Source organism: Triturus cristatus, chromosome 10 (genome assembly GCF_964204655.1).
Source record: "Triturus cristatus chromosome 10, aTriCri1.1, whole genome shotgun sequence".
Taxonomy (NCBI): Eukaryota; Metazoa; Chordata; class Amphibia; order Caudata; family Salamandridae; genus Triturus; species Triturus cristatus.
Genome location: NC_140593.1, coordinates 858,137,357 through 858,150,977, shown reverse-complemented (window position 1 = coordinate 858,150,977; position 13,621 = coordinate 858,137,357). Strand labels below are relative to the sequence as shown.

General features: G+C 45.8%; 1 protein-coding gene across 1 annotated transcript in view; it reads right to left on the bottom strand.

Annotated features, from left to right (window-relative positions):
* The window catches only part of LOC146796113 (autophagy-related protein 9A-like), a 236,975-nt gene that overhangs the window by 83,268 nt on the left and 140,086 nt on the right, over positions 1-13,621 (bottom strand). The window contains exons 9-10 of the mRNA XM_085628481.1: positions 5,236-5,415; positions 4,394-4,639 (exon numbers count right to left, since the gene is read on the bottom strand). Coding sequence (XP_085484607.1) covers positions 4,394-4,639; positions 5,236-5,415 — 426 coding nt within the window. The remainder of the gene's footprint in view (positions 1-4,393; positions 4,640-5,235; positions 5,416-13,621) is intronic.

Below are 13,621 nucleotides of genomic sequence, written 5' to 3'. Positions count from 1 at the left end.
GGTAATTGTATTATATTCCATCAATAGTCCTGTGGGATTTATTTATGTTCTACTTCAATCTTATTTTTAAAAAATGTTTGTAGACTCAATTCTATTAGTCAGAAGAAAGGTTCAGGATGCCTTCTTATTTGAATAGAAGTTAATTTGTTGTCTAGGAACGATATAGCTCATAACTAGAAAAATAGAAAATACTCATGTAATGAAAGATGTAATGAAGATGAACTGTAAACATCTGCGTCGTGACACGGTGTACTGTGCTGTAAACAGGACCTGCATTGCTGACATGGATTATCTTTAGGGTTTTTTTATGGCCATTATTGAGAAAGGTGTATATATTTTCGTTCACACTTTGAGCATTTCTGAGATATTGATCCATGCTTTTGCCTTGAAATTTAAGGAGCTGATTATAGTGCCCATTAGTGATCCATTGCAAAGTCAGTTTTAGGAGCTGCTCTGCTTAAATCCACGAGTGGCTGATAGGTTTAAAGGAGCTGCACAGCCTGGGATGTCACTGATCAATGGTGATATGAGAACCCGACTGCGCGTATGATGAACTATTAGCGGCGATACTACGTTTCTCTCGGACCTCTTTCAAGTGCTCGCCGTCCTTTTTCCCCAGCACCCCTCCCCCCCCCCCCCCCAGGGGCGGCAATCTGAGGTATAGCCCCGGGCGCCACAAGCTCTAGCTACGCCTCTGTACTGATCGTATAACATAACATCTAACTCAAGTTGTGAGGCAGTCTAGGATACGGAGTGCAGAAGTTTAGCTCCGAACCAGATGACGGAAAATAATCAAACTGGAATGTTTATGCTGATGCATCGTGGGTTCCGGCTACATGAGTGATTATTCTCTAAACAGAAAATCATATCTAGAACAAAACAAGCTGTAATACTCACAGCCCAACACTAGGTGGCAGCTAATGCAAAGCACGTGATCTACAACAAAATATGCTGCAAATCAGTTATTTACAATCATAGATGACACATTTTTCGCCTATCAGTTTTTAGTGCAAAATGTTTTGAGCATCGGTCAAAAAATTCAGACTGGAATCCTCCCCATTTATGTATTTACCATCAAATGGAAGAATTTAATTAACCAGACGAAAATCTGTGGGTACGATTAATTTACATGGGAAGCAATCATGCACTTTATTTTGTTCAACCACACAAAGAATTTTCCTGGGGCTCATACCCAGAGCTCCAGGGCGCAAGTCCTAAAAGAACAAGCATTTACAATGCAATGGTCTCGGCATTGTTAAAGTTAGAGCTATTGGCATTGCTTATGACATTTTTGTTTTTAAAACATTTAAAGAAACGGCATTGTTATTTACAATGTCAATAGCTTAATCACTCTCAAATGCGAGACATATTGCATTTGCACCCACACACACAAAGCCACCCACACACACAGAGCCACTCACATAGCCACCTACACACACACACAGAGTTACCCACACACAGACAAAGCCACCACGCATAGAGCCACCTACAAAAAAAGCCACCCACACAGAGCCACACCCACAGAGCCTCCCACATGCACACAGAGCCACACACACACACACAGAGCCACACACACACACAGAGCCATCTGCGCTCCCTCAGCCGGCTTGTGAGTGTAACGTCCCATATGCTTGTGCTGGTGTCACTAGGATAAGCTAGTACTCATTGTTTGGTTTGCTGCACGCGTTAATGACAGCTTTGCGGTAATTGTTCATTGTATGTAAGACATCAGGCCAATCTGAGCTGTCAGTCTAAGGAACAGGGCCTGGATGCTCGCGTTGGCCCCTATACTATGGACATCTTATCGTGTAACTATATAGCAAGCTGCTTCCGTGCGCATTCGCATCATCGTCTTTATGAAGTCTGCAAAGGGAGATGTTGAATTTGCTTATGCAACTGAATGAAAGGCTGCAGTGGGTTCAGAGCTTGTATATAAAGAGGTGTACATATTTTCTATTAGCTGTGTTGTGGGGCTTTTTCTGCGGCTGTCCAGCGATAAACTGATCGCCGCACTCCCATGTCAATTTCTTGTAATGCTAGGAGTCTCCTTCACGTGCTCTTTGAAATGACGCGGTGAAACGCTCGCCATGTTGTTTCACTGAAGGATGGGGTGTAATATCTAAAACCACGAAGCCAGCCAAGCAGTGTGGCTAGAAACCTCCTTGTGACGCCAGCTCGGGTGCTTGAGCGGCACAACTTTTGGCAGTTTTTCACTCGGAAGTCTTTTGGAGAGCTTCATTGCAGATATGTGACCGGGTCGCCTCTGTTCAAATCACTGTCGCTATGTAACCCACGCCCCCTTTTTACTGTCCTGTACAGTACGGGGGGGGGGGGCAAGCTGCACGTAGCGGACTTTCCTGCACACCGCGCTTCTGCCATTTCTAACCTCTATAAACCAGTTTACTGTATCCTGCAAACGATTCAACGTTGGTGATTGCCAGGAAGTACGTAGCACATCGGGGGCTTGATGGCAAGCAGTGTGTGCCAGTGGTATTTAGCCAGCAGATAGACCCATAATTAAAGCAGGAGTTGTTTGACTAGCAGGAGCGGCAACTCTAATGGTGTTTTTAGTGCTTTGTGTAGTTTTCCTAGTGACTTTTGTCTGTGTGAGTGATGTTGTGAAGCCTGGGCAGTCATCAGTGAAATGATGAGCGAGGGGGCGGAGGGACGGAAAGGCTCTCTCATGGATGGGCTTCACCAGACAGCGAGCCATCCGCGGAAAGGCGGGACCGTCCAAGTTGGAGGAACCGTGTTTAGACCGAGGAGCACCGAGGGAGCCGAGAGCAGGGGGAGTGGTGGACGGGGATGACGCCATGAAGACCACCGCCTTTCTCCGAGGTCAAGCAGAAATGCCTCGGAGAAACGCAGTGGCATTTTCGGATTGGGGGGCGTGTTTTTCTTTCTCTCCTCTTTCCATTGGCTAGAATGTTTACATTACAGAGGAGAGAAAGAAAGTAAAAAACACCCCCCCGAATCCGGAAAAGACGGGGCTTAAACGGACAGACGCCCCTCTCCTCCAATGGCTGGCCTCCGTTTAGGAAGCCAGCCAATGGAGAAGAGGGGCGGGTTCAAGCCCCGTACTAAAAAACATTAAATCTCGCGAGCGAGACTGCGCAAACGCAGCCTTCGCTAGCCGAGACCTAAAAAGTGGGGGGACTAACCTAATTAATCAGTATGCAAGTGGCCTCAGGAGCACGTAACATGACTCACGGAATGTGACATCGCGCGCGTGACATCACAGCGCGTGACATCACAGGAAATGGCATCCATGAAGTGACATCAGATCTTAAGCCGTCACATATATGTTAAGCAGGTCTATCATGAGTACATTTCGAGTTTACTTGCAAACCCTCCTTATTTAGGCAGAAGATTCACACTTTTGTAAGCTTCACATAAACCAATTTTGCCTTTTGTCAGCGTAAAGCTTCCTCTACCCATATGTTTTAAAAGAAAAAAATAGTGATATTTTACTTATTCCAACGTTTCCTCAGGGGCAGTATGCACGATATAAATGTTATTTATTTTGTGCAAATACTGGGAAAGATCAACACATCTGACATTCTTACAGTGCATGCATATCTCCTAAACAGAGCCTGAAAGTGAAAAGATGCCTCTCTTAAGAATGTGTGGGGTGCTAACAAGGTGTGAGCCTTTGTTTCCTTTCTGCTACATGCTGCATCTGTATCTAGATGTGAGGATCCTCACTGCTGCCAGCCAGGAGACTCCAACAAAAGGAGGCCTGATGGCCCCTCAGATTCGGCCTTTGTTATGGGCCCCCATTAAAATTAATGGGGTAACCCAGTAACCCTCAGAACCTGGGTGAGTACATGAAGCAGAAAAATTGGTTCTGTTGGGAACCAATTTTTCTGCTTCTTTTTGTTATGGGCCCAGCAGGAGTCCGACATAAGAAAGCCCCGTCCCCGCCTGCAGGTTGTTGCGGATCCAAAGCAGACAACGTGCAGGCGCTGCTGAAAGCGTCCCGGGGTTTGGAAAATACACAGGGGCGAATTCAGCATCTTTTTCAGTGGGGTCCAACTTCTTGGCACGGTGGGCGGCGTGTACCCCTGCAGAGCTCTAAATAAAACGCTCTTGAAAAAGTCATGTTTGATACAGAAAACGATATACGCATAATATTAACCCAATCCAGAGAATCCTTCATTAACACTTGCCATTAAAATACAAAAACATATATACTACACACATTTTTCCATAGAAGACCCAGGCGGCTCCTAATAAAGGTATAGAGACTAGCAAAGCCTGTCCACCTCCGGGATAATATATAACCACTCTCAAACGCATCACTCGCCGACACACTCATTATAACCCCAGCACGGATCACGTTGACAAACCTGCCCCACCCACGCGCCCAGGACGCTCTGCGTGAAACACTCACCGCGGTAGCGGACTCGTTGGACAGAAGCGAGCTGCACAGCGGCGCCTCGGAAAGGATCCGTTGGGCGGGAGGCGCAAGGGCGGCGTCATGGTGCACTTTTTCCTTGAGGTGCCCCAAGAAGGCGGAGCTCTCGAGAGGCGGCTGCCAGTGTGGGTTAGTGATGGCGAAGTGCATGAGGGACAGCTCCGTCTTCCCGTTCTCGGCCTGCTGGTACACGGAGGCCTCCGTCTGCCCTTCTGACAGCCACTGGGGAAGCAGAGAGCAAGGTGTGAGAAGAGGGTACAGGAACCACGAGGGAAGAGAGACAGGTCACATCCGGTACAGAGAAGAGGCACAAACTATACAGGAGCAAGGGAGGTGCGAGTAGAAAACAGATTCTAACGAAAAGGAAAACCAACAGATTACAAGGTGGTAAACTATAGATGAAACAGCAGCACTGTGGAAAAATAGAACCTACATACCATCAGCCTTTGCTCCTTCTCAAGTGAAATTCCTTTGAGCTTATTTGATATGAAGTCCTAATATGACCACAAATATATGTAATCGGTACAATCCCTTTCCCTCTGTTGCTGCCCATAAATCAGTCTCTTGGCCTAAGCTGTCTGCCTTTCTGGGGAAAGTTCTGCATCACTTTTAAGTAGATGAGGTCTATCAGGTCACTTAGTCAAACTATCCTGTCTGTACCTGCTCTTGGCAAACTGTGAACACTGACAACATTGTGCTAGAGTCCCTTTCGCTTTATTTAAACATGCGTTCCCGAGCACACATCCTTAGGATATGGTCTGTCCCCATTATGCGCCCATATTATGTTCGTTCACAAAGACGCCTAAAGCCATCCATACCTGTGGGTTCCCGTGCTTCCGGATGTCCATCTGTGCAAAGGAGCAGATGTCTCCCACGCCAACCACTTCAACAGAGAAATTTCGAAAGAAATCCACAATCTCCAGGGATTTGTGGCGCAACGAGAAGATCAGGATGAATGGAGTGATGATGGGGCTTAGGAGTTCTTCCAGGATAAAGACCTAGAGGGGGCACAGAGCGGGTGAGACAAGGCGCTTGAGAGAGTGGAAGCCAAGACATTACAGAGAAGGGAAACAAACCATATCAAGAGAACCAGATGGAGCAGGGGAAGTAGATAGATAGAGAAAGAGAAAGGAGAGTGAATGTGAATAGGAATTTATGTAAGAAGCAAGAGTGAGAGAACGAGTGAGTGGCACAGATTGAGTCAAGTACAAAGAAAATGAGGGAGAGAATAAAAGCTGAAGCAAGTGGATATTAAGGCTCAGAAAAAGACAACGAACGAAGATAGAGAGGGGGCACAATGATAAGCGAGTTTCAAGGTGTTAAGTTCAAAGGAAAAAATGCAGAAGCTAGGATACACAGGAGAGGCACATAATACTTATCACAGCAACTTTTGTAATGCCGGTGCATCAACTGTCCAGCATCTATCTACACAGAAGTGATATCCTCCAGGTAAAAGCTCTATGTTTCCACCATCATAAGTGACAGCCATAAGCAAGAAGGGGCTGTTTACTAGGAGCATACATCTCCATGGTGAATATTCTATTTTTTTCCTATTGAAGACTGCAGAAATAGAACACTGTATCAGGAGGCAGCTATCAAAACCCCGGAAGTAAGCGCTAAAGATACTAGTCAATCAGTATTGCCAAAACAGAGCTCAAAATGTGCCCTGTATCGGACCTTCAATCCACAGCATTAGCAGAAATTGGGGGATTGCCCAAGATGCCATTTTGCAGATACCATCCAGGGATGTAGAACTGGGAGGGCTTTCCAGGCAAGCCGCAGTAAGAAATGAATAACTTATTTACAGGTCAAAAAGGCTGTTTGCATTCCAGGAACAATCTTAGAGGCTTCAGCACCAGGTTTTGCAGCACTGTACAGTGCTGGAACACTAATTCAAAAAAAGAAATTAGAAAGAAAGTCCTCCTGGCATTTTGGGAATGCGCTGAAACTTTTAAAGCACAGAAAAAGAACGAGTCAAAAGAACAACTTCACCCTATAAAATAGTGGCTACGGTTCTACAGAAGAAATCTGTTTAAATTAATTGTGCCAGCATTAGCGAAGCGTTTTCATTTTGCTACCTTTGGTCCTGGGATGCCACGGGTTCAAAGGAAAGGTAAAGCAGAATGATCGTCACAGATTGGTTTTGTCCCCTGTCGACCTGCCCCAACCAGGTAGTCCCCCTGACTCAGATGGAGAGAGACTTCTTACACCCCAACTCCCTGACTTGTCTGCGATCCCGGAGGACATCTCACTCACTCTGGTTCTGACTACACCTAACCCTCAGCCCAGCGATCACACCCCCTTTGTCAACGCGCCAACCTCACTATTAAAAGAACATATAACTTCGCTAGTCCCACTTGATCTACTTCCTACCAAGGAACCTTTCACATCCACCCCGGATCCTAAGGACTTACGCCAAGACCCCCCTTCCCCTCTCGCTTTCCCTACTCCTCCTCCAGCCCAACACCCGACTTGGCAGCGCGCCTGGATGACAAATCTCTCCAATTCCACCTTCTCACCTCCGAGCTACATGAACTGAAAGCCCTCTATAATGATATTTTCCCCGTGATCAGCTAATTCCTCACATCTGCGAAGTTGCCCAACGCCTCCACAAGGGAGAGTGATTGCATCGGTCAGCCTTCCTGAAATGCATTCCCCTACCCAACGATACCTCCCGGCCTAGAAGATGTGTTCCCCCCCTCCATTGTCCATGGATCTCCTTGTCCCTTACAACTCTTACTCCACCCGGTTCAACCCCAACATGATCCAGCCGAGACAAATTCAACCTATCCATTCTAGCCCGTACAGAGAACCTCCTCGCAATCCTATAAGCAGCAATATTGACAACCTCACTCAGACGCCTCCCCCCACTTCCATTACATCTCTAATGTGCATTACTCAATTGCAGATCAGCCAGCAAACATGCCTCCGATATCTTCGACCTCATCCAACACAAGGACTTAGACATCATCCTCAATGAAACTTGGCAAAATCTCTCCTCCACTCCTATCCTAGACCTCCTAGTACCACCCACTCACGACATAATTAGGCTAGACAGAGCTCGGAAGTTGGGTGGTGGCCTAGCCTGTATTCACAGAAACACAATCTCGATCTCTCAATGAGAGTCCTCTACGCCTTCCTCCTGTGAATACGTTTGTCTCAGCATCTCAAGCAAGAACCTACCGATTTGTAAACTTCACACCTTCTACCACCCCCCGGGAGACAAGCTCCCCTTTATCGAGCAACTAATGGAAATCATCTCCGTCAATGTTGATTCAATGGTGGCCCAAATCTTCCTTGGTGATTTCAACCTCCACTGGTCGAACCCCAATGACACCACAGTATCCTGCCTAAAATATCGTTCTTAAATGAGCAAGACCTGACTCAGCACTGTGACCAACCAACCCATATAAAAGGAGAAACCTTAGACCTCATTATCTCCAATGAACAGTCAGTCACCTTGGATTCCATTATCCCATGTGACTGGTCCGCCACCACTGCATCCTTTTTTTTTATCAACAGGGAGATGTAGCTGAGGAAGGCTCAACCTACAAAAGTAAAGATCTAGAAAAGGGACCTCAGATCAATAAACTCCGATGAAATAGTTTCCCACTGTAAATCGGCCCTCTCCTCCCTAGCTGACGTGGCCGAAGTGCAGTCGCTCACTGACTCCTACAATTCGACCATCTCCAACATCATGGATGACTTCGCTCCAATCCAACAAAAAAATGCCTCAACAAAATTATCCAAACCCTGGTATAATGACAATTTAAACATGGAACGCCGCAACCTGAGATCACTCGAACGTTCCTGGCGATCCAATCCCTCTGTGGGCCAACTAAAACTCCTTAGAGAGGCTAGGAGCCTTTACAACAAACAAATTAAGAGCGCGAAGGCTGACTATTTCAGACACCAACTGGATCAAGCGGCAAACCGCTTGAAGAAAGTCTTCGAATTGGTCAAACAGCAATCAGTTGTAGGTCCAACCAACTCTGATCCTGGTGGCAGATCTCCCTCCTGCGATGAACTGGCTGCTTTCTTCACTGAGAAAGAAAGACTCATCACCATTGACCTTGCCTCTAAGAAGCCTCTATTGCCTTCCTCCAGTGACAGATCACCTCTTGACCTCTGTGAAAAACGCAGTTCTACTAACATGAACATCAAGAACAATGCGTCCTGGAGCACCTTTACCCTATTTAGTAAAAAAGACATCACCAAGATCCTTCATAACATAAACCCATCCAACCACTTCAATGATCCGTTGCCCCCGGCCATCTCCAAAGAAATCAAGAATGTTCTCATCCCCACCTGGACAAGAATTGTAAACGCTTCACTAGTACCAGCATCAATCTGGCTTTCGGAAGGGGCACAGCACCGAATCGGTGCTCATTCACATTATGGATGACATTTTAAAAATGCTTGACCAAAACGAATCCTGCCTCCTGATCCTTCTGGACCTTTCCTCAGCATTCAACATGGTTATTCAGGACAACCTCCTTTCCATTCTGGAAAACAGAAAAATCACATCAGTAAGGTCTGCAAGGGAGCAAATCACTTGATGAGGACACATAGGAAGATCAAACCTTTTCTTCCACAAAACGATTTCAAGCAGGTGGTCCAAGCGCTTGTCCTGCCGAGGCTTGACTACGGCAGCGCGACCCTCTGCGGCCTACCCAAATACATTCTGGCTCCTCTAAGAGTATCGCTGAACTCCGCGGCTAGACTGGTTACAGGCTCAAAGTGAAATGAGCACATATCTTCAGTTCTAAAATCTCTCAAATGGCTGCCCTTTGAAGCTCGTATTCAATTAAAGATTGCTGTTCTGACGCACAAAGCTCGTCACTTCAATTCTCCCAGGTACCTAGCGCAAAAAATTGAGCTTTCTTGTGGGGCAAGAGCCTCAAGGAGCACCAATACTTTCCTCTTGAAACCACTCATCCTTAACCCCTTCAGTGCCCATGACGAGATAGTCTCGTCATGGAGCGCGGTTGCGCTGTGCCCATGACGAGACTATCTCGTCATGAACCCCGCCCGCTAATGAAACGCCTGGCACAGGGCGTGGAAAGGGCAGGGCACTGAAGAGGTTAAGAAAAAGAGAACATGTCACAGAGCCTTCTCCCACACCGCCCCAAAGATTTGGAACTCTCTTCCTCCAGAAGTACGCAAAATCTCTGCAACGACGGTGTTCAAATTGGAAGGCAAAAGATTCTTAATGAATACATTCTAACCCTGATTGGGCAGGGCTCACCTACTCGAAGGCATTATTCCTACTTCCATTGTACCATCATCCGTTACTGCTCCTCTTTTCCATGCACAACGCTCCCCTCTGTGCCCGCGCAAACTTGTTTACTTTATGACCCTCCTTTGGTGTAACTGTCCCTGAATTTGTAACAATTCCTGCTTTTTTTGTTTGTTTTACTACTACTTAAATCAGGATACCCTTCCGACCCTGCTCCGGCCAGCGTGCTAGCCGGTGTTGCTGAGGTGATCTCTCAGGTAAATAGAATTATAAATTTATCTCTGCAAACCTCCACTGTTCCGAGTAGCTGGAAGCAGGCTAAACTCTTACCACTTTTGAAAAAACCCTCACTTGATCCCACCAAACTATCCAGCTATCGCCCCATTTCTCTTCTCCCAGCTATGGCAAAAATCTGTGAGAAGGTGGCTTTTCGGCAACTGGAAGCTTTTGTGGAATCTTCCGGCCTCCTTCACCCTGCTCAGTCTGGGTTTAGGTCATCCTACAGTACCGAGGCCGCGATGGTAGAAGTGGCAGAAGCTATTCAGGAGTGCCTTGATGCAGGCGGCAGAGCAGCTTTGGTCTTACTCGATCTTTCTGCCGCCTTCGATACGGTTCCCCATTGGCTACTCCTATCTCGCCTGTCAAACATCAGTATTGGTGGTCCTGCTTGGGATTGGATAAAATCTTTCCTGGAGGATCGGTCCCAGCAGGTTTGGATGCCTCCCTTTTCCTCTACGGTGCGGAAGGTATCTACGGGTGTCCCGCAGGTCTCTTCCTTAGGTCCTTTGCTTTTTAATATTTACCTTACACCCCTGATCTTTTTGGCAGAGGAGATGGGTGCTAAAATAATTGCCTATGCGGATGACACGCAACTTCTTTTTACATGGAAGGATTCAGATCTGTCAACTGTGGCTGCGCAGAACTGTCTATCGGCAGTTTTTAGGTGGTTGGCTTCTGCCCAGTTGAAATGTAATGAAGATAAATCCGAGGTTCTCTTGTATGGTCAATTTACATCTAACTTCAGAGAATCTCTGTGGCCACCTGACTTTCCCAGTCCGATCTCAGAGGGTGTTCCTGTGAAAAATTTGGGGGTTTGGTTTGTAGAAGACCTACGGTTTACTCATCAAATTAATAAACTGGTTGGATTGTGCTTCGGTATTCTTAAGTCCTTGAGAAGGTTCCTGCCGCTGCTGCCTCAGTCAGCTAAGGAAACTGTGGTTCGTGCCCTTATCCTTTCTCGGCTCGACTATGCAAATGCTTTGTATCTGGGGATTCCAAGATACCTACTTAATAAATTGCAGACTATACAGAATGCTGCTGCCAGACTCCTGTTTAACATCTCAGGTAGACTTAGCGTTAAAAAACAACTTCGCGATCTGCACTGGCTGCCGGTTTTCCAAAGAGTGCAATTTAAAGCTCTGACTTTGGTGCACAGAGCACTGCATAACACTGGCCCTCTCTATATTCAAAAGCGGTTTGCCTTCTATGCCCCAAATAGAGTGCTGCGGTCCGCCTCCCTGCGACGGCTGTTGATCTCTCGCAGGGCGCGTTTGGGTGGCCAGTCTATTTCAGTTAAAGCAGCCATCGCCTGGAATGCCTTGCCTTTGAAGCTTCGAGTCATTCAAGACCGAAGGCTTTTCAAAAAACAATTGAAAACTTTTCTATTCTTAGGTGCGCTCTAATGGCCTTCCCACAGGGTTTAGCTTTCAGCCTCCGCGCCAGGACACTCTCGAGTATTAGTGCGCGCTGTAAGTATGGTATAACATAACTTGTTGTTGACTTTGCATTTATGTCCTTCCTTCCATCCTAATGTAAAGCGCTCTGATATCCCCCTGGATCTTGTTTGCGCTATATAAAACTTTATAAATAAACAAATACATAAATATAAAACTCAAAGGTCGAAGCCTTCAAGTGGACAGTCACAGGTGAAGAAGCCCAAGCATCATGCATTTTGACAAGTGCATTTTGCAATAAAGGGAGCTCAATCTGGTTCCTACAGGCACCAATCGCTTCTGAATAACATGTGCATGACAGTTAAAACCAGAACTGTGAAGATGGAAGGAGGGAGTGTGAACAACTGGTGGATCACCAACAGAGTAGCAGGATAATAGGTCATCATGCTCAAACCATGGACTAACACTGAATTGTCTACAATGTTGTCTTAAGTGTGGCGTTTTTGAGGAAGAGGAGCAGGTAAAGACACCTTTGGAAATATTGTGGTTAGTACCTCCTCTCTTTCCTTTGCTGGAAGTTAGGTCTGAAATGACTGTGTACAACCTCAAGAACCATGAACTACAAATATCTTAGGGGGGCTGAGAAGCACTGGATGGAGTTTAAGTCATGGCAAGACATTTCACAATTACAGCATTGTATTAAATTCCACAAGAAAACGGACTACAGATGTTACATAGAAGCACTCTTCCATTGGAGACCAGGCTCACCATTTCATCTGGGGTCTCTGGAATCAACAGAAACAACGTCGGACCCTTCTGCTTCTTGAACAAAACCTCAAAAGCTTGTCAGTCAAGGCCTGGAATAGACATGCCACAGGCAGAACTCTGCATAGGCAAAGCCAAATTCATGATGTGTGCCAGTCCCCAAACCTTTCTTATTAATGATGGTGACAAAGGCTCAAAAAGAGAGCAGTTTTAGTGATAATTATTCTAATTACTTATAATGTGTATAAAGCATATCATGCACAGAGGAGCCCAATGAGAGATGAATCGGGGTGCAAGAATAAGCACGTTAGAACAAGGATATCCACCATACTACAGGATAGAGCTGTAACAATCTCCACATGAGCATACACCTAACATGACAGTAAAGGATTAATTTGGACCAAAATGGTCATGCATCAGCCACAACCTTAGTCGACTTACCAGTTAATATGATCACAGGTTATTGCTTAATTATGTGGGAGACTACATGCATGCAACTTTCACAGGCTTAACTTGAGGTGAATTTGAGGCCTGTAAAGAAGACAACAAAGTCCTTGTTGACTTTTACATGTGAGCTCAACATGTTGAGCGAGGAACTCTGCATATGAAGCCACATACTAAAGCATGGTTTGTATCTGACGTGTTTGGTTTCAAGATTTTAGGAGGATTCAGATGTCATAGCTGATGTCCTATCTTGCCATCTTTGGGTCATGGATTTCCCAACAGGAGGTCTGGCAAATTGTGAGTCCAACTATGCAGTTGTCGAGTGCTCTGCCCCAGCTGATAATAGTGAAGTTCAATCTTTATCTCACTGGCCATTTGTGTTTACTTTTGCAATTGTTGTCCCCAAATGGGGTCTAATCCTTCAGTTCCTTATCCTGCGCTGGTACACCCAGATGTGATTCTGGACGCAGGGAATAACCTTACTCTACCAGGTGACTCAGGATTAGACTACTGACACCCAGGAGTAAGGTTATCCAAATAAGCCAGTTTGGGTGGCCCTATTAGGGCACTTCAAGGGTGTTTACTACAAGGTCACTTGACAATATTTCTAACTGAACACCACAGCTACCTCACTGCCATCTCAGTTGAGAGGGTGTTTGCAAGGTGCGACTTGCAATTTCAAATGGTCCCTCTTCCCAGAATGGATAGACTGCACAGAAAAACTAATTCCAGTGAGATGAGGGCATATACAAAATGTCACTTGTTTATATTCTACCTCTTTGAAACCAAGTCTTCAAACTTGGGAAACATCCGTTCCAAAATGTCAGAGTACCTGCACATTTAATTTCCCAAGGATCAGATAGTGGTCAAACAATACAACCAGAAACCAACCATCACAAAAATATCCATAGACAGCCACTGTCTGACATATGTGACCTGCGTTCTTTAAAAGAATAACCTCTGGAACATGTGGGAGCTTGTAACTGAGAGCAGAACTCAGAATGAGGAAGAAGAAAACTCTTGAAAGAAATAAAAAGTAACATGAAAAAAAGACTGAGAGCAGAACTCAAGAAGGAGCTGAGC